The 22,533-nt window shown below is 47.9% G+C and overlaps 1 protein-coding gene across 2 annotated transcripts in view; it reads left to right on the forward strand.

The window, feature by feature from the left end:
* LMF1 (lipase maturation factor 1) overlaps positions 1–22,533 on the forward strand; it is a 205,741-nt gene that overhangs the window by 176,038 nt on the left and 7,170 nt on the right. For both annotated transcript variants that reach the window (XM_087733851.1, XM_087733849.1), the window contains 4 exons: positions 569–752; positions 3,856–4,009; positions 7,124–7,307; positions 17,871–17,983. In XM_087733851.1, coding sequence (XP_087589977.1) covers positions 569–752; positions 3,856–4,009; positions 7,124–7,307; positions 17,871–17,983 — 635 coding nt within the window. The remainder of the gene's footprint in view (positions 1–568; positions 753–3,855; positions 4,010–7,123; positions 7,308–17,870; positions 17,984–22,533) is intronic.

The raw sequence follows: 22,533 nt of genomic DNA on the forward strand, positions 1-22,533 counted from the left end.
TACAAAAAGCTCTTCCTAATGTGTACAAATGTTTACGGAGACTCCTCTGAAGGCTTGCAGATTTTTCCACTTTCTCTGCCTTACACATGCAAGACATTCTCCTAAACGGCCAATAAAAGCTAAAATTAAAAAAAAATGCCTCTTAAAAAAGACGCACATTTCTATATTTAATGCTGCTCTTTAATTACAAGGTCCAATATTTCTTCCTGAAGGGTTTCAGGAATGTGGCTGTCACAGATACATCGGCATAAGCAGGATGCAGACGATTCCCCTGGGGCCAAACCACTGCGCCGTCACCGGGAGCGCTATGGAAATCAAGTCACACTATACTCTGGCTGATCTTCCTCCTGCTGAAAGCAAGGGCAGAGCTCGCATTGCAAGCCAGTGGGGTACATTTGGGCTCTAGCCTGGGTAGGGAGGGAGAGGTTTGCCATCACTGTTGCAATCATGGAAAATCAGCGAAGTATGTGCTAGGGTGCTAAAATGCCACCTGGTGTTCCCTTCATCATACTTTTTTGTTGTCATTTAAGCAGATGCAACACCCTCTGCTGCCTTCTTTCCCCTTTAGGTGCTTCTGATCATAAGTGGAAACCTGAGTTTCCTCAACTGGCTAACCATCGTGCCCAGCATCGCCTGCTTCGACGACATCAGCCTGGGGTTCCTCTTCAGCTCCAAGCGAGGAGGGGTGAAAGAGCGGGTGATGCAGATGCAGCTCAAAGAGGCAGCTGGGGAGCAGCTTCCCCTGCGATACGGTGAGTTATTCCCAGAGAGGGGAAAAAGTTGCACAGAGGTGTGTTTGGTGCTCTCAAAAGCTGTCATCTCCTTCTGGAGCAACCATGGGTGGGCAGGGAGATGACTCTGCCCCTGCATGGTCTCCTCTGTGGGTTGAAGGGTGCCTGGACCTTGCACTGTGGAGGGTGATCGTGAAGCCAGTGGCTGGTTCACAAGCGCCCGCGGGGGCATTGCCATGGGGGCATTGCTGCTAGAGGGCACATCCTCCAGGCAGCGCCGGCATCCACAGTGAGCTCAGGCGGCTGCAGCTCTGACACCGCTGTGCCTGAGAGTCAGTCCTCCGTGCTCTCACCCCAATCAGTATCAGACACCAACCCTAAATAAGCAATGTGAAATTGCACAGTTTATATTGTGATTTTTTTTTTTACCTTTTTCATTTTGACTATTTAAAGTCAAGGATGAAACACCCAGTGCGTTTTGGGGCAAGAAATTACTGTTAGAAGTTGGGTGCAGAAGCAGCCCTCGTGTTTGCTGTCCTCTCTCCCCCATGGCACAGTGGCCCTGTGACCCGTCTGCCCTCCTGCCCTTCATGCCCATGGGGGCTAGAGCTGTGCTAGCACACTGCTGCTCTGGTTAAGTAACTGGACATGAGCTTGGTCTTCCAGAAAGAACCAAATTGATTGTTGATCCATTGTGGGTCCAACAACTCTCTAGCTGGAAAAGCGACCTGGCTGCTGGTAAAGGGGCCGTTCCCTGTTCAACGTCCTGCTTGGAGAAGGCAAGGGGCGCAGATGCTCATGGCCACCACTGGCAGCATGGGCACTGTCATGGCAGGGAGCGAGTTCCCCAAAGCAGGGAGGAGGTGAACTCATGTTCATACCATGAATATGGAAAAGCAAATACAAAGGGATTTGTAACTGAACAAAAGGGATCAATGTGGCTGATGTTTCCTTCTGAAGGGAGTTTTCAAGCAGCCCTGTTCCAGAAGATCGCCTGCACAAGCAACACTGGGATATTTTTCATGGGGCTGCGTAACAGATGTAAGTTGTGTTTGTAGCATTTTTATAAACCGCATATAAGCAACGAATTGCCTGTAATATCAACAACAATCACAGATGCTCATTTTTAAATATACTAAACATCTGTCAGAAGAGTGAAAAATGTCAACAAGATACAGCATCTGTCTCCAGTCCTTTTTCATCTACCAAGAAACACAGCTTATTAACCAGAAGCGTTAGTTCCAGCAAGGCTAATGCAGTTTCATTAAACTTTCTGTGTCTTCTATCTTACATATTTTGCTGGAAGAAATCTTTAACAGCTTTTCCCCTCTGGTAGCTTTGCTTTAGAGGCTGTGAGAGCCTAGAGCTTTCCTACCAATGTATTTTTGCATCCAGTCCCAAATGACACTCAATGTGCACCTTCCTTTCTGGAGGAGAAGCCAAAGGGCACCTCTTTTCTATGTCACTCAGCGAATCACCCCAAGGGAGAGGTAGATCCTTTTTTTGAGGAACTTGCTCCTTTTCTGTGATGTTCTCCAGAAAACCTCACTGAGCCAGGGTGCCCAAGCAAGGAGAACCATCCATACGTACTACAGCTCTGGAGTGTAGATGTGTCCCTGTTCTGGGATCTTAAAAAGCAGTAATTTGTAAGTAAAGGGTAGAGTATCTCTAATATTCTGGGTGAATTTGGATTTCTGCATATTTTTTCTGCTAACAAAGCAGAGGCTGTTGAGCTGGCGCTGATGGGCTGTGTGGCAAGAGGCTTAGAGGAGCCCTCACCCCTGGGTCACCAGAGCAGAAGACAGGAGGGTACCCAGCCATGCCCCACTCGTGACCTGATTTTACAAAGCTCTGGCCACATCCCTGAAGTATGTGTGTGTAATTCCTACTGAGACCTCAAATTCCCATTGCTAGTGCCCAGCTCCTGCTTGCTCGATCCAGATCCCATTGGCTCGTGTCCCATGCTCCTTCCCCAAGTCTTGCTCCATCCTTGCCATGGTTTTGTTTTTTTTTTCCCTGTATTAAACCTTTTTTCTCTATGACTGAGTAGCTGTGACTCCAAGGGCATGATGACAATCACCACCTGCTGAAGGACGAGCAGTCCCTGCATGGCCATAAACTGTGACCTGAGGAGCTGCTGCTGCCTGTGTGGTGGAGGGCTCTGTGTCTGTACTTGATCTTTAATTACAGGCTAGGAAGTTTAGCTTATCTAAACGACAAAAAAATGCCCACAGACTCATACTGCTTGCAGCAGTGCAGGGGGCGAGGTGAGGCATCTCAGCAAGCTCCTTCCCAAATCAAATGATTCTCCAGAAATGTTCTCAGACTAAACAATTATTAATAGCTTCTGAGAGAGTTTCAAATAAACATCCCTCTCCTGCAGAGATAAGGGGAAAGTTACATGCAATTGCTTTGAATCTAATCCTTTGGCTGTTAATGTTAAATAAATTTAAAATGGCCATAAGGGTAGGAACCCCTTAGAGGTCACATCTGCTTATTTGTTTGATTGCAGTAGGTGTCTCCTTAGACTGAAATCCAGCACAGCCCTGTGCTGCTCCTGCAAACTGAATGCCAAAGCGCTGGTGAAGCAGCACACGTCTCATACATAAATGATAAGCAATAGAGATTTTGCAAAAGGAGAATGAGGTTTGAATGGAACTAGTGAGCAAGAGGGAGGAAAATGGAAGAAATAAGTCTGGGTGGCGAGAGCTTGGGGCAACAGGGAGGAGGCAGCCACGGGCAGGAACAGAGCCACGAAGAGCTGGAGGCACTCCACGCATGGTGTACAAACCAGGAGGGCAATTTTGAGCAAGGTGCAAGTGCCAGCTGTGTTTTTTCCCCTGTATTAAAGCAATGATTAATCTTACATTTTAGACATTTTTCTTTTTAGCCCTTTCTCAGACTATTTAGAGAAAGGCAGATCTCTGGAGCGATAGCGTATGGCCCTTGGCAAGGTCGAGTTGATTACGGCGGAGTGTTTGTCAGTCCCAGCCTGAGAGCAGCTGTGAGCACACGGGCAGGGTCCTGGCCGCCACAGGGGGGTCGGGCAGGGGAGCGGGGGGAGCAGAGCCCACCACCGGCAGTGAAATCACCTTCTTCTGGTCTGTTTTTGTGTCCCAAACAGGCTGCTATGTCCGCAAAGTGGTGAACATCTCCTTTGGCCTCCTGATTGCTTATCTCAGCATCCCAGTTGTCCTAAACCTGCTCAACTCCAGACAAGTCATGAACACCTCGTTCAACCCTCTCAGAATAGTGAACACCTACGGAGCTTTCGGGAGGTACATGTATTTTAATGGCACATTGTATAGCTCTGCTCCTCTGTCCAGTATAGTCTGATAGCCAGTCTGTGTGTCTTAAACCTAAACAGAAATCCTAGAAATCCTTCCAGTAGCCAGGAGACTTGGAATATCTGTTTATGAGAAAGAAGGAGAAAAGAAGCAGGTTTCTTACCCACTGAATTATAATTTATTTTCTTTCAGCCACTTTTAGTTAGCTCATTATATTGGTGTAGCAAACGTAATAGCAGGATGAAAATATTCATAAAAGAGTTCATCCAGTGGATAGTCTTCACCATCACCAGCCTGATATATTTATGGTGAACTTCTCTTGCCCTGCGCACATTTGCTCTTCCTCATGTAAATATTCACATAAGCTATTGGGTAGCAGATTTTAGGCCAACAAAAGGAAGTGCTTTTTCCAATGAGTGACTTGGGGAATTCATTGCTACAGGAAACTGTGGAGACGAAAATATAAATGGCCTCAAAAAAGAACAAGACAGATTGAGAGGACAGACCCAGCAGCAGTCTGGCTGCTGCCTTCAGTTCAGGAAATCCCACTTTCGGCTGCAAGGTGGGACTGGACAAGGGAAGCATCTCCAGCTGCGTTTCTAACCAGGCTATTTTTTAAGCATCTGAGTCTGGGTTTTCTGGGGACAGGTCACCAGGCTTAGGTGAGCCACGGTTGGGCTCACTCTAACCGTTCTTGTGTGCTGTCCCTCCCAGCTTCTTCCAACTGAGAAAATGCTGAAAAACAGAGCTTCATCAGAACAGCTTGCCCCAGGGGCAACAACAGGGCCAGTCTTCTCTGCGTGGACCTCTGGCTTTGCCACCATCTCACCATGGTGGCCATGGGGTGTTCCCTGGAGGTCTGAGCTAAGGGGTGGGATGGGCAGCTCTTGGGTTAGTGGGCTCTGGACAAAGTCCCACAGGAGAAGCGAACAGTAATTAAATAGGTTTTATAAAAGGCGAAGCAGGTTGGCTGTTGAGAGGGCTGGCTGAGCGGATGGTGAAGGGGAGGAACAGGTCTCACTGTGAGCACTGGAGATGCAGAGGACACCTGGAGCACATCAAATTAATATGATGTTTTCCCCAGTTTTTCAAATAGCAGAAATTTCTGTGGAAAGAAAAAAGTTAGGAAAAAACATGATTAAAAATGTCAACGCTAGTTGTGGAAAATGCTGAAGTTTCTTCTTTTTTTGAGAGAGGGAGAAATAACCCCTGAACTTCTTTGAAGGCTGGAGTGGTGAAGCTACGGGAGATTGTTTTCTTTGGGTTGTTGTTCTTTTTCTTCTTCAGTCTATGGTTTCTGTTTCAACAGTTAACAGAACCTAAAGAGCATGTGATGAAATGCTGCTGTAATATGTTTGTAATTCCAGCCTATGTAAACCAATAAAAAGAGGATTGCAGCTTATAATGAATATACGATTATGTGAAACTTGACATATTTTGAATCACACAGTAGGAACATACTTTTATTAGTAATTTGGTGTCCCTGATTTACAGTGTGTTTCTAACCATTGGGCAGCTGGCCACGGCTCATAACTCAGCCCAGCGTATAATATGGAACTTGGCTGGAGAATCCAGAAATCTATTAAATGTAGGTAACAATTATAAGCGGAGACGTACAGCATTCCTTGGGTTGTAAGCATCTATCATTGGAAGGCATCAGGGGAGAAGGTGGAGGCTGCGTGTTTCCAAACTTTCGGTTTCTTGGATTGGAGGAGGAGGAACCAAAGTAGTAAAAAATTAAAAGGGTGTTGGGAGCTGGACAACTTTGATAGGCAGAATTACGCAGTTATGTGTTCGTTACGGAAAACAGCTCTCCAGTGTAGGCCAGCGTCACTGACAGGTCATTGAGAACTTGATGATGGTGTTCTCACATGGGCTTTCCATGGCCTGGAGAGTTTGCCATCCCCACTGCTCTACCACCTTGCTGTGCAGAGAGTCCAGCCAAGCAGCAAAGGGAATACACATGACCTGCCATAAGCCTGGGGTGCTTTTTAACCAAGTTTCTGTACATTATCTGGGTATGGGGGGCTTTTTTGTTTTCATTTTCTGCTTTTCTTGGCTCAGTTTGCATTGGCTCACACGTTACCTCCTCCTCCTCCTCTTGCTGAGTAATAGCTCCATGAGACCTGTCTTCCAGCTGGGATGGTGAAATGTTTGGGCGCGTAGAGACAGCTGTTAATGGTGCCCCAAGAGTCAGCTCCTGGGGGGTGCTCCATATGGGGCCAACGACCTCCCCAAGGCTCAAGCAGTTAACCTGGGCTCATTGTGAGCATGTCCTGCCCTTTGCCATGGCCAGGGTTTGAGCCGGAGCTCAGCACCCTGTGGCCAGTGGCACTGCAGGGAGAACCAGGCTTGCAAAGGGGACGCTGGAGTGGTCCCAGCTGGAAGCTGCTCTGCTGATCTGGCAGCTGGAGGTGTCAGGGCCAGACCTTCAAAATGCAGAGGCAGGATTTCTGTGCGCAATTGCCTGTGAAGCTTTCCCTGCAGATATCACTGGTGGCCGTGCCGTTAGGGCAGCCACACGTGCCAGTTACAAGCCTGTATTTTTACACGTGGCACGTGCTAAAAACCTGGAGATGGAGCTATGTTTTGTGACAATCTTTCATCTCTGTTTTCTCATATCATCAGGAGCTTGTAGTCAGAGAGCTCGTCTATCATGGGAGTCATCAGAATAACAGAAATAAAGATTTTCTTCAGAAACATGGGACAAAGAGAGAAGTTGGTGCAGGCTGAAGATGCTCATGTGGGACTTGGGAGACACTCTTTATATTCTCTCAATGTCTTGGACAAGTGTTAGGCTCTAATCTAGAAAGACAGACCCATCAATTTCAGTTGGAATCATCTTTTTGGGCCATAGTCCCGCCTTGGACTGGCACGACTGCAGTGTGATAGGGGGAAGTGTGGGAGGGCATGGAAGTTGAAGTTTTCCATCTACTTTGCTGCTGGAGAGAGAAAAGTCTGCTGGATAGACAGGTTCTCTGTAGCTTGACCCATCAAGATCCAACTGTACCATGAGGTCATTGACTCATGTTGCCATGTTGACTCTCATGAACTAGCATTTTACATGCCTCGAGACAAAAAACAATTTTATGTTGTGTCCCACAGCATTACCAAGGAGAGAACAGAAGTTGTCCTTCAGGGGACATCCAGCCTGGATCCCAATGACCCTGCTGCTGTCTGGGAGGAGTATGACTTCAAATGCAAGCCTGGGGACTTGAAGAGGAGGCCATGCTTTATCACCCCCTACCACTACCGCCTGGACTGGCTTATGTGGTTCGCTGCCTTCCAGGTATGTGCCTTTGGGTGTTCTGAGACTTGGGTGTCGCTTGACCAGGAAAAGCAATTTATATGAATTTACTGTGTGTTGGGCGGCTGGGGGAATATTTGAAGCCCCAGCTAAGTCAGTTATGTTAAAAAAAAAAAAAGGTTCTGTTCCTAAAGGATGTCTGCTACTAGTGTAATGAAACTCTTGGAAATTTTATGTGAAGCTTTTTAATTGTTTCTCAGCAATAACAAGAGTTAAAGACATTGAGAAAGCCCCTGGACTGCACCTGTGTCATGAAGCGGTGGCATGGCGGGGCAGAAGCTGCCTCGCAGGGTGTCTGGGACTCGCCAGGTCTGGCAGAATCCCCAGCTGCCCGCTCCGCCAGCCGGCTCGAACCCACATCCCTGTTGGGGACAACCCTGGGGACACCGGCAGTTGCTTCCACTGCCCACCTGCCTACGTATGGATGTAGGGTCCCTCAAAATATTTTCCCCACGTGGTATCAGCAAACAGGTGACAGACATAAATTAAAAAAGAGAAGAGGGAGGGAAACTTGTACAATTAATTCTTGTGTATATTTTAGCCCATTGTGCAAAATCTTATTCGTGTGAGCATGAGAACTTGGACTGGGTTTTACAAAACTGGGGCTTACAGCAGTGGCAGGAGGCAAACCCATCTCAGATTATTACAGGCTTTTCTCTTTGTTCCTGTATCCTCTCCCGGTGTATCCTCTTCCCTCGCTCCTCTCCCCCTGCCCCAAACTTCTCTGTTTGCTTTCTTTGTGGTATTTTCATTTAGGCGCCTTTTGGATTCCTCAACGATGACATAACCATCGCTCTTTGGCTATGGTTTTATATTTACCCCACTAGTTTTTGTGTGCTGGAATTTCATTTAATCTGCATTAGGTATGCTTATCCCTCAGCAAGATGAAGGTTCAAACTCAAGCCAGCAACGGTGCCCAGCATTACATAAAGGTGCAGAAGGTTGAATGGGAGCTGTTGGTTTAAATCTGTCTGTATTTTGGGAGGGCTCCAGCAGTGAAGGAGAAATCCAGCTCACCCAAGCAAGGGTTGTTTCTGAGATGAGAGAAAGGCTGTTTGTTTCCAGGGCAAGAATGTCCCGAAGGCTTTAAAATACAGTGATCTCAGGTTTAAAACCAAAGGAGGACAGGAGAACATAAATACTGATGCATCACAGGCGAGTGCGGGCTGTGCCGGTGCTGGGAGACACCATCACACCCCAGCACCATCTCCCCACAGAGCTGGGCTGGGCGCTGAGTGACCGGGATGTACAGGATAGCCTGGGGAGGAGGAGGAGGAAGAGGAAATAGCAGGGCCTCTTCGCATCTTTATTATTAGTGTTTAATTCACTGAAAGGGTCCCCCAGGTGTTTCTGTTAGCCTGGGCGCAGGGGGCTACTGGAGTGTGTGCCTGCCCAGGTGTCTGTCCACCCCAGCTGATTAGCAGCAATTAGCGTTGTGGGTCTCATGCACCAGCAGGAGGGTGCTCGCCTCCCACTTGGGTGGGTGCGTGCCAGAGGCATGCATCAGCCCTGGAGCATGTCCGTCACCTCCCTGCTATGATGGCACCGGCTGGAAATGGGTCTGTTGGCCCTTCCCGGTTGTCCCAGCGTGTGCATCCTGTGCCCACTGCAGTGCTCCTTCCTTCCCTCCTGCTGCTGGGGACTTTCCCGTGCCCCCCCGGGTGCATGCAGGTCTCCATGAAGCAATTTCAGATCCTGCTTAGAAGAGGTATTAACAAAAGGTGCAGAAAGGAGAAAAAAAAACCTGAAAAGTAGGGATGACTCTTGTTGAAAACAATAGGAAGGCAGGTAGCCTAGGCACAGCAGCAAGCATTTTCAAAACTGGATGTTCAGGCATTTAATACCTGCTTAAGCATGGAATTAAATCCCATTTGGAGTGGCCAAATGTTTGTTTGAAAACTGTGAGCTGTATATTTGGTGCCAACTGTCACCCCTGGGAAAGCTGGCTGTCCTGCCGTCGTCCCCGCGCTGCCACAGCCAGGAGAAGTTACCGTCATTCGGGTGTTGTTTAGACTTAAGTCACACAGAGCTGCAGAAAAGGTGAGAAACCAGAAGTCAAAACCCCAGAAGAAATTTGTGAAGCCAGGCAAGTTTTGCAAACCCCATACAGTAGTTTACGGAGTCCACAAAACCAAGTTACTTCAGCCTCTGGATTAGATTTAATTTGTTTTTAAAAGTTCTGAATTTTTTCTACGCCACTGCTCACTGTCTGCCCCATCGCTTCACGAGCAGGCGGCCGCAGGGCTGGTTTTGCAGTTCATTGGTGGTGGCCAGGTAAGGAGCTGACATATCCAGCTCTGACAGGCTGCAGAAAAGCCGGGGACTTGGGGGGAAGATATTTACCATCCCTTTGTGCTGCTCGTGACAGGTTCCTCTTTGCACCTCATCACTGCTTGACATATGACGCCTTCCTCCACTCAGGGTTTCCTGCGAAACTTTCCACCTTGGCTATAGCTGCAGGATTCGCTTTGAAGAGCCGGAGCATGGGAGAGCCAGGCCTTTGGCTGGCGCGGGCCGGCGTGGCGGGGGAGCTGCCGGCACGGCCCTGGCGCAGGAACAGGAGGAGCCACAGTGCTGCTCCACCTCTGAATTGCAATTTATTAGTTGACTGCCTCTTAATTACCGTTCCAGTAGTGCCATAATTATATGTAATGTAACATGGCATTATTTTCCAGGAAACAATTTTCGTGATGTTAATTTTATTATCTAAATATAATATGCCTTTTCACTTGTTTTCTAAATCCCCTCTTTGTTTTGTATGTCTCGACATCCCGAGGGTGCTGTAGCTCTGAATTGAAGCCCTTCATTTAGTTCTGGCAGGGACATAACCCGTCCAGAAACATGTCTGTGTTGCTTCTTCCCGTCTGCAGAAGGGGAAAAACTCACACGAACCGGTAGCAGCATGTGCAAATCTGTGCAACCCTTTTCAGTTGTTTCTCAGGAACCACCTCGGATGGGACCCCCTTCACTCCATCGCCCAGCTGAAATCCTGGCCACCTGCATGCAAAGTGGGCTGGGGTAGTCTCACCAAAAGTAATGTATCTGTCACTGAGGAACTGATTTTCAGGTGCTTGTTGCTGAAGTTGGTCCCTCCCAATGACCTACCTCCATCGAAGCAATTTAAACCAAGGTCTGAGCCAACTTAATGCATATGCACATTTTTAAGAGAAGCTACTGCTAACTGAAGAGAATGGCACAATGTGCTCATTGCATTTGCAGGTGCCACCAAGCTCTGACCACAACAGAGGACAAAGTCTAAAAGCCCAGCCATCTTGCTGGTTTTGGTCTGAGCAGACAGGAGAGGCGTGCGCGGTGCTGCACGCAGGCAGGACCCGTCACCTGCCCCAGGACAGGATGGAGCAGAGCATCGCGCTCCGGGGAAGCCTCTTGGGCTGAGTGTGCATCACAAGATGAGCACACTTATGAAAAGGCATTGTGAAAAGGCAAACATGATACCATGAGAGGCGAGGGAGGCGTTCGGCGTGCATGGTGTCACCCTCCCACTACACTCAGCCGAGCACCCTATTCGGGAAGGATGTAGCTGCCTGGCAAGGGTGCAGAAGAGGGACCCACAGAAAGAGCAGAGATGTGGAAACCTCCCACAGCAGCAGAGCTAACAAATCTGCATGGACATCCCAGTGTCAAAACAGGTTTGGAACAGGTGAAAGCCTGCTGCAAAGGGGAAAGCAGCAATCTGTTTTCCGTGTCGCTGTGGAGAAGGGAAGAAATAATGGATGAAATGGCAGAATATGATTTCATCTCAGGAAAATTTAGGTTAAGCATTAGGAAAAACTTTCACCCTTTGACACTTCATTGTGTTAATGCAAAGACATCCTGTTTTATAGAAGCTGGAGACAAATTGTTAAAGCTTTGTCTGTCCTCCAGCTACCGATGGCAATGCACCTGTAATTATTTGACTTCTCGTTTATGGTGCGCATTTGTAGAGGGAGCCCAGCCATCACAACCCAGAACTGAGCTATGCTGTGCCACTGATACAAAAAGCGTTACAATTTTTGGCAGGCTGTGGGTGGATTCAGCATCATTAATAAACAGCAACCAGAAAACAAAATACTGCTCATAGTTTTGGGGCTTCAAGTTGGTCACTTTTCCCGGTAGCAGGATGTCTTGGACTTTACAAAAGCCAGTTGTTTATCGTACCAAAGATTTGTTCTTCACCAGTCGGCAGCAGTGGAAAGCCTTCAGTGCTCTGAATAAAGAAAAATCAAAGGGAAGGCTTTTCCCCTCTTTACTATGGCATGAAGGTTATTTATTCTATTTGGGGACTGCACTTGGCCAACATGAAGGCACGCTCTTGGTGCTTACCAAATAATAACTACTCAGAAAATAACAAAGCTAATGCCATCTTCATATTGTTTTTTAAAGCCCAGTGTCTTGTTGCATTGTACCTTGAAGCTACTCCAAAAGTCTCTGAATGTCAGGACTGGCACAGAAACTGCTCAGACCAATGGCCCATGTTGCTGCGTCCTACAGGGCTCTGCAAACTGTCACCAAACCCGCCGCAGCACAGCATTTGCGATGCACTGAGAAGCAATGTGTGTTTTCCAGATAGGATATGTAAGTTTATAAATAAACTTCAGCTGCCTTCCTAAGAGAAGAGAGAAACTTCAGCAATGGGATTGATGCTCTGAGGATCTCCCCTGGGTGGTAACAGGGAGTCGTGACGGAGACTTCACGTTATCGCACACAAACTGGAAGAGCTGAGAAAAACTAACCCTATTTATAGAGAAGGCAGATTAGTATTTTTGTAAAATATTTTATTCAAGCCTCTGTTATCTCGGTCTTCCAGCCAGAAGGTGCTTACAGGAAAAAGCTGAAAGGCAACAGAATGGAGGAGGAGGTATGTGTAATGTAATAAAACCTAAACCTCATGCGCAGTGTACTAAGCACAGCCTTTTACATTTCCTTTCTTTCCCCTTCTAAAAATACAGGCCTCGATTCACTTCCATTTTCCATTGCAGCATTCATACATTTTGGTCCATGTTCAGCATGTAAGAATTTTATTTTCTTCTTTTAACTGTGACTACCTGTCTCCCTGTGAATATGAATAATTTCAAACCCCTAAGCTGCATTTAGACAAACTGCAGGCTGGATCACAGGCAGACTCACCTCCAGTAGTAATATTGTGATGGAAGTGCCCAGAAACCCAAACAAGACCGATAGCCTATCGTGCTGCGGACTGTATAAATAGAGAGTAAGACCTTGTCTATGCAGGGAATGATTATTGTCTACAGTGGCATATTGTATCTCCCTGTCTAGACTCTATTCTGGAACAAAGTGACTTTTCTTTCCAAGTACAGAGGTGATACAGGAGCTATGCCAGGTGTGCGATTTCCCCATGTAGGCAAGATCTAAGAGCCAGTTCGCAAAGTCTCACTCCGCCTTTTATTCCTCGGCCTGGACCTGCCACGCTCTGCGCTGCACCGGCCTCCTCCAGGGACCTGCTGCTTTCCCAAGCATTTTCTAATAGGACGGTTTAAGGGATGGCTTTTAGTAAGGCTTGAGAAACTGCCTCTGCTGAAATACTATACGTTGAGCCAGACCTGTGGAGAAACAGCTTGCCTCTTTGGGAAACTAATAGAAAGAAGGGGATGTGGTTATTGGAGATAATGAGAAGTGATGCGACCTGACATAGCCTTTGACCTTCCTTGGTTAAGTCACTTGGGTAGCGGGATGGTAGCAAACGGCGGTGAGCTGGAATATTACTAAAAAAGCAAAGGATCGCATTAGTTATGCCGTCTCTTCTGTGGGAGATGGATTATTTCTCCAGCTGATAGCTCAAGTTCCCTAAACAGCAACAGTTAAAGGCGCTCAGCTACAGAAGTGGAAACAGCAGTGTAAACAGCAATGTGAATATTGGGTGAAAACATCCAGGACGGTGGAGTTACCGCTTTACATCCACGAAGTGGGTAGGCTGTGACGCAAAAAATGCCCCTTACGACATAGCGCGGGAAATGTAAGCCTCCCCTACCCCTGTGTCATCCACCCTCGCACACCGACGCTGATGTGAAACCATGCAGGGCTCCCAACCATGTGAAATAATAATGCCGGGCTCCCGTGCCAAGTTTCCAGCTGTTTCCACATGTGCATCTCATACTTACCTCCTCCCGTGTGCCTGTGCCAGGACCGAGATTCAATAAAATGCCACACTAATCCGCAGTCCTTTTTCATTAAATGACCAATTAAAGCTAGAGGAAAAGGGTTCTTATTATTATTATTTCAGTTGGGAACATGTTCCCTGTAGTGCCGGGTGGTTTTTATATGTATTTTTTGCAATGATTATATTCTCTTCTACTTTGTTATCTCTGCAGAGTTTCGTTGCTACTGCGTCTGGTTTGCCCCCAGCTCCTTGCTGGTGCCTGACTTAGCAGTGATTTGGTTTTAAATTCTGTAGAGTTATTAAATGCTTCTGTATACAAGCTAATGTATTCAAGGTGAGAACGCCATGTTTATACACTGGTAAAGCGTGTAAGTGGAGAGGTCAGAGAATATAAACAGTTGAAGAGAAGTCTCAGGGCAGCGTTGCTCCCGGGAGGTGGTGGTACCCTGGGGCATGCAGTGATGCTCGGCTTCTCGTGCTGGGCCACGTGTGGGTGGGGAGAAGGAGCAAACCCCCGTCCCAAAGCAGCATACGCAGCGAGACTGGCACGGAAAGCCGGGGGAAGCCGCTACCCGAGCACCGAACGGGGCTGAAGCCTGTCAGGAAATAGAAGCTCATGGGGTCTTAACACCTAGACCCAGGTCCTCTTTGTTAGTCCACTGTGTTATACCTAAAACCTGATATTTGGAGGTCTTGAGTGCTGGTACCAGCTGTAAGGACAGTTAAAGATGATCTGGCTTGCCGGAGAGCTGTGCCTGCTGCGTTTCCATGGGTCTGCACGGACTGTCTGTGAACACAGAAAGGCTTCAGCTTTGTGGTGAAGGTAGCGTTGCTTTGGGAACCTTAACCTCTTCCCAAGCTGCCCTTCTCAGGCATTTTAGTTGGGTTGATGATGTTTTTTTTGTGCGTTTAGGTTCCTTAGTTTCTTTCTGTGCTAAAACAGAAAGAAAACTCTTAAAGGGTAAAGGAGAGTCATGTCCACATCCATGGTGGGCTGCGTCTCCCCAGGCATGCTCTGTTCAGGGTCGGACAGTGAGTTGTGCAGCTCGGGGCACGTTTCGGCATGCTCCGACCAGCAACTTGTAGCAGCAGGCTGTGCGGGTCACTGGTTCCCCGGTAGTCCCAGCACGGATATGGTATAGGCCCTGCGTGGCACGAGGGGAGCCGCAGCCCCAGCTTTTGGAGGACAGGAGGCAGGTGTGAGAGTCTCAGTCCATGCCCGTATCTTGACAGAGGTGCAGGGAAGCAGAGCAGCCTGGGGACCTGCATCGCTGGTGCAGGGTCAGTCCCCAGCTGCCTGTCTTTGTGCTCGGTGAAGATCCAAAACCTAAAGATGAACCTGATACGTGCATGCATACCCACCTTAAAGCAATGTGTGCATCTGTACTGGCTTTTTTATGAATCCACTGGGTGGTTCAAGCTCTGACTCCTGTTTTGCACACTCGGAGCTGGCAAAAGCGGAGCACAACGCCAGGCAAATCCTTCCCATCCTGACTGTCACAGCTCTGCAAACAGTGTTTGGGTCTGGGTCTCACTGGAGCCACAGACAGAGGAACTGTCACCTTCCCACCCTGTGGTGTGACGCTTCCCTGGACGCAGCCCAGATCTCCTGGACTCTTTTTTTCCCTCCCTTTGCCACCATATCACTTTACAGAGTAATGAGTTAAACAGCGCAGTCGTTAGTGCAGCTCGGCTCCTGCGTGCTCCCAGCATCGGCAGTGTGCGATATCTAAGCCTTCGTGCTGGGAGGAGTAGGGGGGGCTGCACTGGGTGGAAATTTCTCACCGCAGACTTTGCTGGGGCCAGACATGTTGTAAATTTTAAAAGAAAAACACTTTACAAACCAGAAGTCCAACTCTCGTGCGCATGGAGCTGCTAATTAACAATTTGGAGACCATGTGAGCCAGGGAGCCAATTCCACCATTACAGAGCCTCATGGTTTTGAATCAGGCTTTGAAGATTTGGGATCCTCCATAAAGCTCTAGCTCTGGGAGTCTGGTGATTTGTGTTTCTGTTCTTCTCCAGCTTCTCCCTAACTTGCACACAGGAACTCTCACATCTCCCAGGCCCTCCTAGAAATAGCATTTAAAATCATACAGAGCACTTTAAAAAGGGGTCTCCAGGAAGGCACAGGATGCTGAAGGTCTGACTTGTGATATTTGATTGTCTGCAATTGCTGTCCCACAGCTCAGGAGGTCCCTGCTCACAGCCAAGGATGCCCGACGCTACAGGTCCCAGTGTGGCACCCACCCTCCCAGAGCCTGGCCTGAGCCGAGCATCTCTGGCATCACCGAGCCGTTGAGGGGCACAGAGTCGCTCGGCATGGCTGGGAGTCTTGGCACAAGTCGTCCCATGAAACTCAAGGCGGTCAAGCCCTTGGCAGGGATGCTGCTGGCTTTTCCTGCAGCCCTGGCTGTCCTGGCAGGGTTATTGCGAGACTTGCAAGGTTTGTGTTTAATGTCTCATGTGCCGCAAAGCTCCAGGGCTCACCGCAGCTCCCCTCGCAGACTGCTGCAGCAGGGCCATGGTGGCCTCAGTCCCACAGGGGCTGAGGTTGCCCTGTCCCACCTTGAGAGCTGCCACCACGTCCTCTGTGCCAGGAAGGGGACCAGGAGATGGGAGACAGGGGATGGCACGGGGTGTCAGTAGAGAGAGGAGTGCACCAGAGGTTAAATGGGGCTTTGGGGTGGGCAGAGCATGACACGGGGCTTGCAGTGGGAAACATCCCTGGATCCACCACCCATCCGTGTTGGTGGTGCAGCCAGGACAGCAGATGGAACGAGCCTCGCAGTGAGGCAGGACGGAAGCGGGTGGATGGGGAGAGTAATCTTTTTTAAAAAGTTGTTGGCTTAAATAACTGTGGTTTTCCTCTAAACTGTGATGAGCATGGGTCAGAAACCCTGCAAGGTAGAGCTGCTGCTTGATAGGCCTTTCCATCGGTGTTTGGTGTTTTCCATCTCGTTTCTCTTCTCTGTTTCCCTTAGCAACGGAAATAACAAACTTTACCATTAGAAAAGATTTGCAGAGTAACTTTGCCTTGATGTTCTGCATTAGTCACAGTCCTGCAGGTACAGCTGCCGGGTTTCGCTTTCCCACAGTGTCCCCTACTGCTTGCATTAAAAAATCCATTTAGGTACATATTTAAAAAGGAGGGGAAAAAAAAAACTTAATGGAAGTATAAGGCACAGAAAGTCACCAGAAGGGGAGATGTTTTTATGGAGCCTCAGCAAGAATCCCTGCGAAGAGCATGAGATGCATGGATTCCTGGAGGGAGGTAAATGCAGAGTCAAGTTCTGCCGCTGCAGCTTGGACCATGGCTCCCGAGAGCTGATCGGCTCCCTTTCAGTGGCTGCATGATGAAGGGTATGGCACAGGCGCGGGATGTAAAGAGGACAGATCAGCTGAAAGGAAACAAAGAGGATGCAAGAGAAAGGAATCAGGAATAGAGAAGTCACTTTCTTCTGTTTTCTCTCTGATAACACAACAAGGGATAGCAACCTATTTTAAAATGATGGATGGATCGTCATTTCAAAATGTGCCATTACTGTTCCTCTGTGGAGGCTGCTGCTGAAAGAAATGATTAAAATCAAGTGTTTGGGGGGCAGAATAGGCAAGAACACCTCCAGCTATGATAGATACATGTAAAGTCAAAAAGAGATTTGTGATTCAAGGTGGAGGAGGAGCCGTAGCTGATGGACATTGGGGAGAACGAGGGGTGGTGGGTGCCCCGTCCCCAGGGAAAGGCTGTGTGTGTGCTACATATCTCCTGGACTGGTGAGGCGCTGGGCTTTCCTGGTAGCACCAGTTGTAGGCTTCTCCCTGGCACTGAGACATAGCAGCGCAGCGGGCTCGGCAGGGATGCAGGGCTGGCAGAAATGCCCCCTCAGGCATCACGCCTTGAGCAGAGGTCACTGCCTGGGCTGGGTGAAGGTGGAGATGCATCCCTGACCATTGTCTAGTCTCTGATCATCAGCTCAGCTGGGCTGCTGGCTGAGGGCATGCTCTTCACCCCACTTAGCTGTGATGTGAACGTCTTTGGGGATGCTTGAGAGGGAGGATGCTACTTTGCAGTTGGGGCAGGCTGGCAGAGTGCATGTAGCCATCCCAGCTCAGCTAACAAACAACTCATTAAATCTTTGCGACTTGCATACCCTCGGTTGTGTCCATACCCTTGGGAATGATTTCCAGATGACCCAAGCTCAGCGAAGCTCTCTCTGCTCCCAGCAGATGCTGGAGGGTCTCCGTCTGGACCTCAACGTGTTGGATCCCATGGGATCTGTTCCCTGCAACACCAGGAAATTCATCATTTGCTACCCAAATTGGTTTTAATCCCTCCCCAGAGACCATGCAGAAGTCTTTAATGCTAATAACGCTACCTGGCAAGCCTAGCAGTGCCTAACATTTGTATTTCTTATTCCTTCCCCAAGACCTATGAGCAGAATGAATGGATAATCCACTTGGCTGGGAAGCTGCTGACCCAAGAAGAGGCAACCTTGTCCTTGATGGCAACGAACCCATTTGCAGGCAGAGCACCCCCACGGTAAGCTTTGAGTTTTGCTGAGGGAGCTGCAAGTACCCAGGCTCCGTGTTGTTCCTATCTTGGATGTGCGCACATGGTTTCTGTTGATGGATTGGGTTTTGTGTTTGATCGTACCCAGGTGGTCTTTAAATAGGGTGGGTTTAATATGAGGACACCATGAAGAGCTGGTGCTTAATGCCTTCCTGGTGGAAAGAGCAGGCACATCTGTGACGGGACCCTTTGGACCCTTTGGTTGAGCCCGTTCCCAGGCACGTCTGTGACGGGCTCAGCGTTGCTTCTCTTGGACAGAAATCATGACCGCTGAAGTGGTTTCCTGCCCGTCAGCTTTAGATTTTTTGCCATGATCACTTTGTGAGCTCAGATCAAAACCACCATTTCTACCGGCCTACTGAGGTATTTCAAAGACAAAACAGTCCTGCAAAAATTATTGTTTTTGTGGACACTTGTCTTGGAAGTGTTTGCATTTTCAATGAAGAGACAAAACAAACATCAGCAAGTGAAAGGCACAGATGAAGACTTCTACAAAAGGAAATTTTTCACAAAAGTGTCTATTTTGTTGATGAAGTTATTTTTAGCTGAGAAAACATTTTAAGGGAATTTTGGATCAACTCAAGTAATATTATGCTCTTGCTAATATTTTCCATTTGAGGCTCTTACGATGCACTGCAAACAAGGATGAAGGTTCACAGCACCATGTGAAATGAACTTCCTCTTGAACCCAGCTGATGTTTTTCAGCTTTAGCACAGTACAACCCCCAAACCTTCTGAGGAGAGACTCCTTTTCTAGCTAAGACACTAAGAACTTCCACCTTTTACCAAAGCGCTTCCTCTGAGATGGTTTACACATCCCAAGATGGTATAAATGTATAAACCCAAGATGGTTTATACGCTGAGCTGAATGTATGTCTGTATATAGTCTGCAAAAAAACAGAGCAAAAGCACAGCTTGGAATACAACCACTGAGTGAGTTTCCCACCATCATATTTGAGTATTTCTAATAACCACATTTCTGGGGTTACCCAGGCATCTAGCCCTGTCTCGTAGTGCACCTTATCAGAGCATCGGTACAGGTTGATGGGACATAATCCCTCCAAGTACAGGAGCCAAGACTGCTGTAAGAACAATTATTTGGGGGTTTTTGCACATATCCTCATTTGGCAACCCGTTTTCCCATCCGTGCAGCATCACAAAGTGAACCAGCGGGCGCTCCTGGTGCGCAGGGCAGGATCCTGCCCATAGACTAGAGACTCAAAGCCACACCGGAGTTCCCATACACGATGGTTTATAGCTCAGGGTGCATTATAGGGTGGTGTCACAGTTTGTTGGGTTACACAAGCAGCAGATCTGTTACACACAGATAATTACACTTTGGCTCCGGTCCAGGAGGGCTCTCGGGGACCTCTATTAATTATTGCTACAAAAGGCATACTGGGCTAGACCAGCACAGCCCTTGCCACAGACAGGTACAGCTTTAATAATGTGTATGGAGGGGTTTTAGCTCTGATTAGCTGTGCTAGGGTTGGCTTTCCACGTGAGGAGCAGTGCACTGATGTTGTGCTATCAGCTGGTATGGCTCGGTGATGTTGAGAGGAGCACGCCATTGTGCATGAAACCTCCTTGCTATGGGTTGTGTTCCCATTTTGGCAATGTTTTCTCTTTGTTTTTATGGACCTTTGTTTGACTGCATGTGCATTTATCAGCCAAAGTAGGGTCTGCAGCTTGTGACAGCGAGCGGGACCTCCCCACTGCTCCCTGCCACCTCCTTTTTGGGGGCTGCTCAGAAGACCCCATGGAGGTGGCACCTTTCTGATGGCCAGGGAGGGAGCACGGTGCAGCCCCAGCGCCTGTACAACCACTCACGTGGCAAAGGCGGGGGGCACCTCATTAGGATGCTAACGAACACCGGAGCTCACTGCAGGCAGAAATTCAGCCCAGTGAGAGGGCTCACCCACCGAGATCTGGCAGGAGCTTGTCGGGGAGATGGTGTTGGGGCATCATTTGCAGGGCTGAGCTGAAAGAGCGACCAGAGAACCTGCATTGCATCGGCTCCATCTCAGGTGGCTTTACCAACCGAGTCTCACGAAACTTTGCTTATGTCCCTGCAGCTCAGTGCCATAAATTCACCGAGCGGCATTCATTGTGGGGCATTCCCTTGCATTGCTTTTTTCTAATTAAAAAAAAAAAAAAGCTAGAAGAAAGTCAGTCAGTCCTGAGTACTGGCTGACCCTGGGGGTTTTTAGCAGAACCTGGGACCTTTAGACACCAAGTCACCAGTTTGAATTAGGTGTCCCCTGGTGCCAGCAGCCAGAAGCAATGACCATCTGGTGGCTGCTGGCAATAAACGGCTCTCACAGTTCACGGAGTGACAGAAGCATTTGATAATCCCAGAGCTGTTTATTACCACGTGTCCCCCAGTGCCATAAACGTTGCTCCTGGTACTCGCCGCAACTGAGGCTGAAAACAAGACATTGTAACAGATTAAAAATCAAGACAATTTATATCACGTCTTGCCTTCCAAGACTTTGCCATAGATGGGCTGCATCTCTTCTATGCTTTCTGGCATCAGTAGTGTTAAAAACATTAAAACAAAGTAGGTGAACACGGGAACTCATTTTAAAATGAAACTAATGAAGTTGCTCCAGGTGGTGAATAGTTTTTTTTATTTTATTCTGTAACAGGTGAGGAAGCAGAATGTTCAGGAATTTAAAGCAAAACCAAAACCAAATCTTTATCTTTGTTAGTTTTTATAGGATAATGATTGCAGAGTGTACAGAGGAATACAAGCAGGTCCAATAAGTAATTACACAGCAGCATGGGATGCTGTGTTGAACACACGGTGCTATAGATCTTGTTGAACAGGGTCTTGATTCATGCGTTACCTTGGTTTAACCAAAGCACAGACTCTGTTTTCACTCTTTAGCAGCTAGTTTATAGTAGGAAAAGATCAGGATCCAGCACTGGTTTTATGTGTCAGCTGCTTTTGCTCTGGCATTAGCTTTGCTTTAAAAGTTTTTCATGGGTCTAGTGTATTTTTGGGTGGCGTAAAATAAAAATAACAATTTACAAATGCTCATTTTGGCTCAGACCAAAATTCAACACCCCATTTCACTCTGGGTCCAGGATTGCGGGTCACGTTTCGGGTTTTAGCAAGCCAAATCCAAACACCTGGGACATTGGCACCACCCGGATTTTTACCCAGGTGTAAAGGCGAGGGCTGGGGGCATGGGTGGGTGTTCACGCTGGGGTAGCGGGGTCAGGGTTGGATCCTGCACTGGGCTCTCACGTCAGTCACCGATTCCTGTTGCTATTTACATTTCTTTGGTTACTGCTTGTTTGCTGTTAGCACTTTGCCTGTGTAAGGAAACTGAAGTGATCACTTGCCTTTTTTTTTTTCAGTTTTTTTGTGCCACATCCCAGTTCTGCTGGGTTTACATTTGTGGCGCTTGCAGCTGGCATGGGCACAGTGGCTCCATCAGCTGCTTTTCACCCAGCGTTACTTCTGCTCAGGCGGGCTCACCTGCTTGGTTTTTGGTTTTTTTCCTTTAAATTTCAAAAACACCATTTCTGTGTTTAATTTTAAACATCCCCTTGTTGCACATTGAAGCTCCCAGCAGGGCTGGCGAGCCCTCTGCACCCACAGCACAGCCCCAGGTGCGTTCCCATGGGAGAACCATGGCCAGAACCCGGGTGATTGGTCTGTGCTCTCCGATCTGGGTGCAAGAAGTGTAAGAAGAGGCAGTTAGCAGGATACCTACTTTTTTAAACTTAGACCCCTTAGCAGTCTTTAACTGAGCACTGGATGCGGGCATCCTCAGCACTGCCAGCCACTTATAGCCAGCAATCGCCTTTTTGTTATAACTTCATTTTAGTTGTGAACAAAAGCCTTAAATTTGAGCCTTAGTGGTAACACCTGGAAAGAAAAAAATAATTCAGGGTGGCTGTAGCTCCGACGGTTTCCGAAGGGCATCCCTGTGCCCTCACCCATGAGCTGGAGCCCGCCTGCGGCTGCTGCAAACCATTAACACACCTTCGCTCCCACCTTCCAGCTAAGGATTGTGCCCAGCATGGCCCAGCTCCCTTCGGTAGCTGGGTGGAAAAAAAGCTAATTTTCCTACCATATTTCCCCCCCACCTCCACTCTAAAGGGAATTTTGAGACTTAATTATTTTCATTCCCTGCTAGACTAAATAATTAGGGGAAGGGACTGTTTTCCTTAAGAACATTACGCTCCATACTCCACGGAGTTTATTCTGTTAATGGAAACTCTACACCTTAAATAGCCAAGGGACTTTCAAAATGAGTTAATGCCTTCGAAATGAAATTTCTGAGACCAAAGTTTGTAGGTTTCTTTACAACTCTAGAAATTATAGTATTTTTTCAAGTGTGATAAACTTAAAATGAGAAACAGGTGACTGATTAAAAATGAGGGTATTGTTGAGCGCCCAGCCTAGCTGAGTGTGAAGCTTTACTTCAAGCACAGTGATGTTTGTGGAATGTGGATTTACAAAATATTATTGTGCAGCGGATAGTTCATAAAACACCAGCCATCAT

Source organism: Nipponia nippon, unplaced genomic scaffold, assembly GCF_047370975.1.
Source record: "Nipponia nippon isolate SJK-2023a ecotype South Korea unplaced genomic scaffold, ASM4737097v1 scaffold_5, whole genome shotgun sequence".
In the NCBI taxonomy this organism is placed as follows: Eukaryota; Metazoa; Chordata; class Aves; order Pelecaniformes; family Threskiornithidae; genus Nipponia; species Nipponia nippon.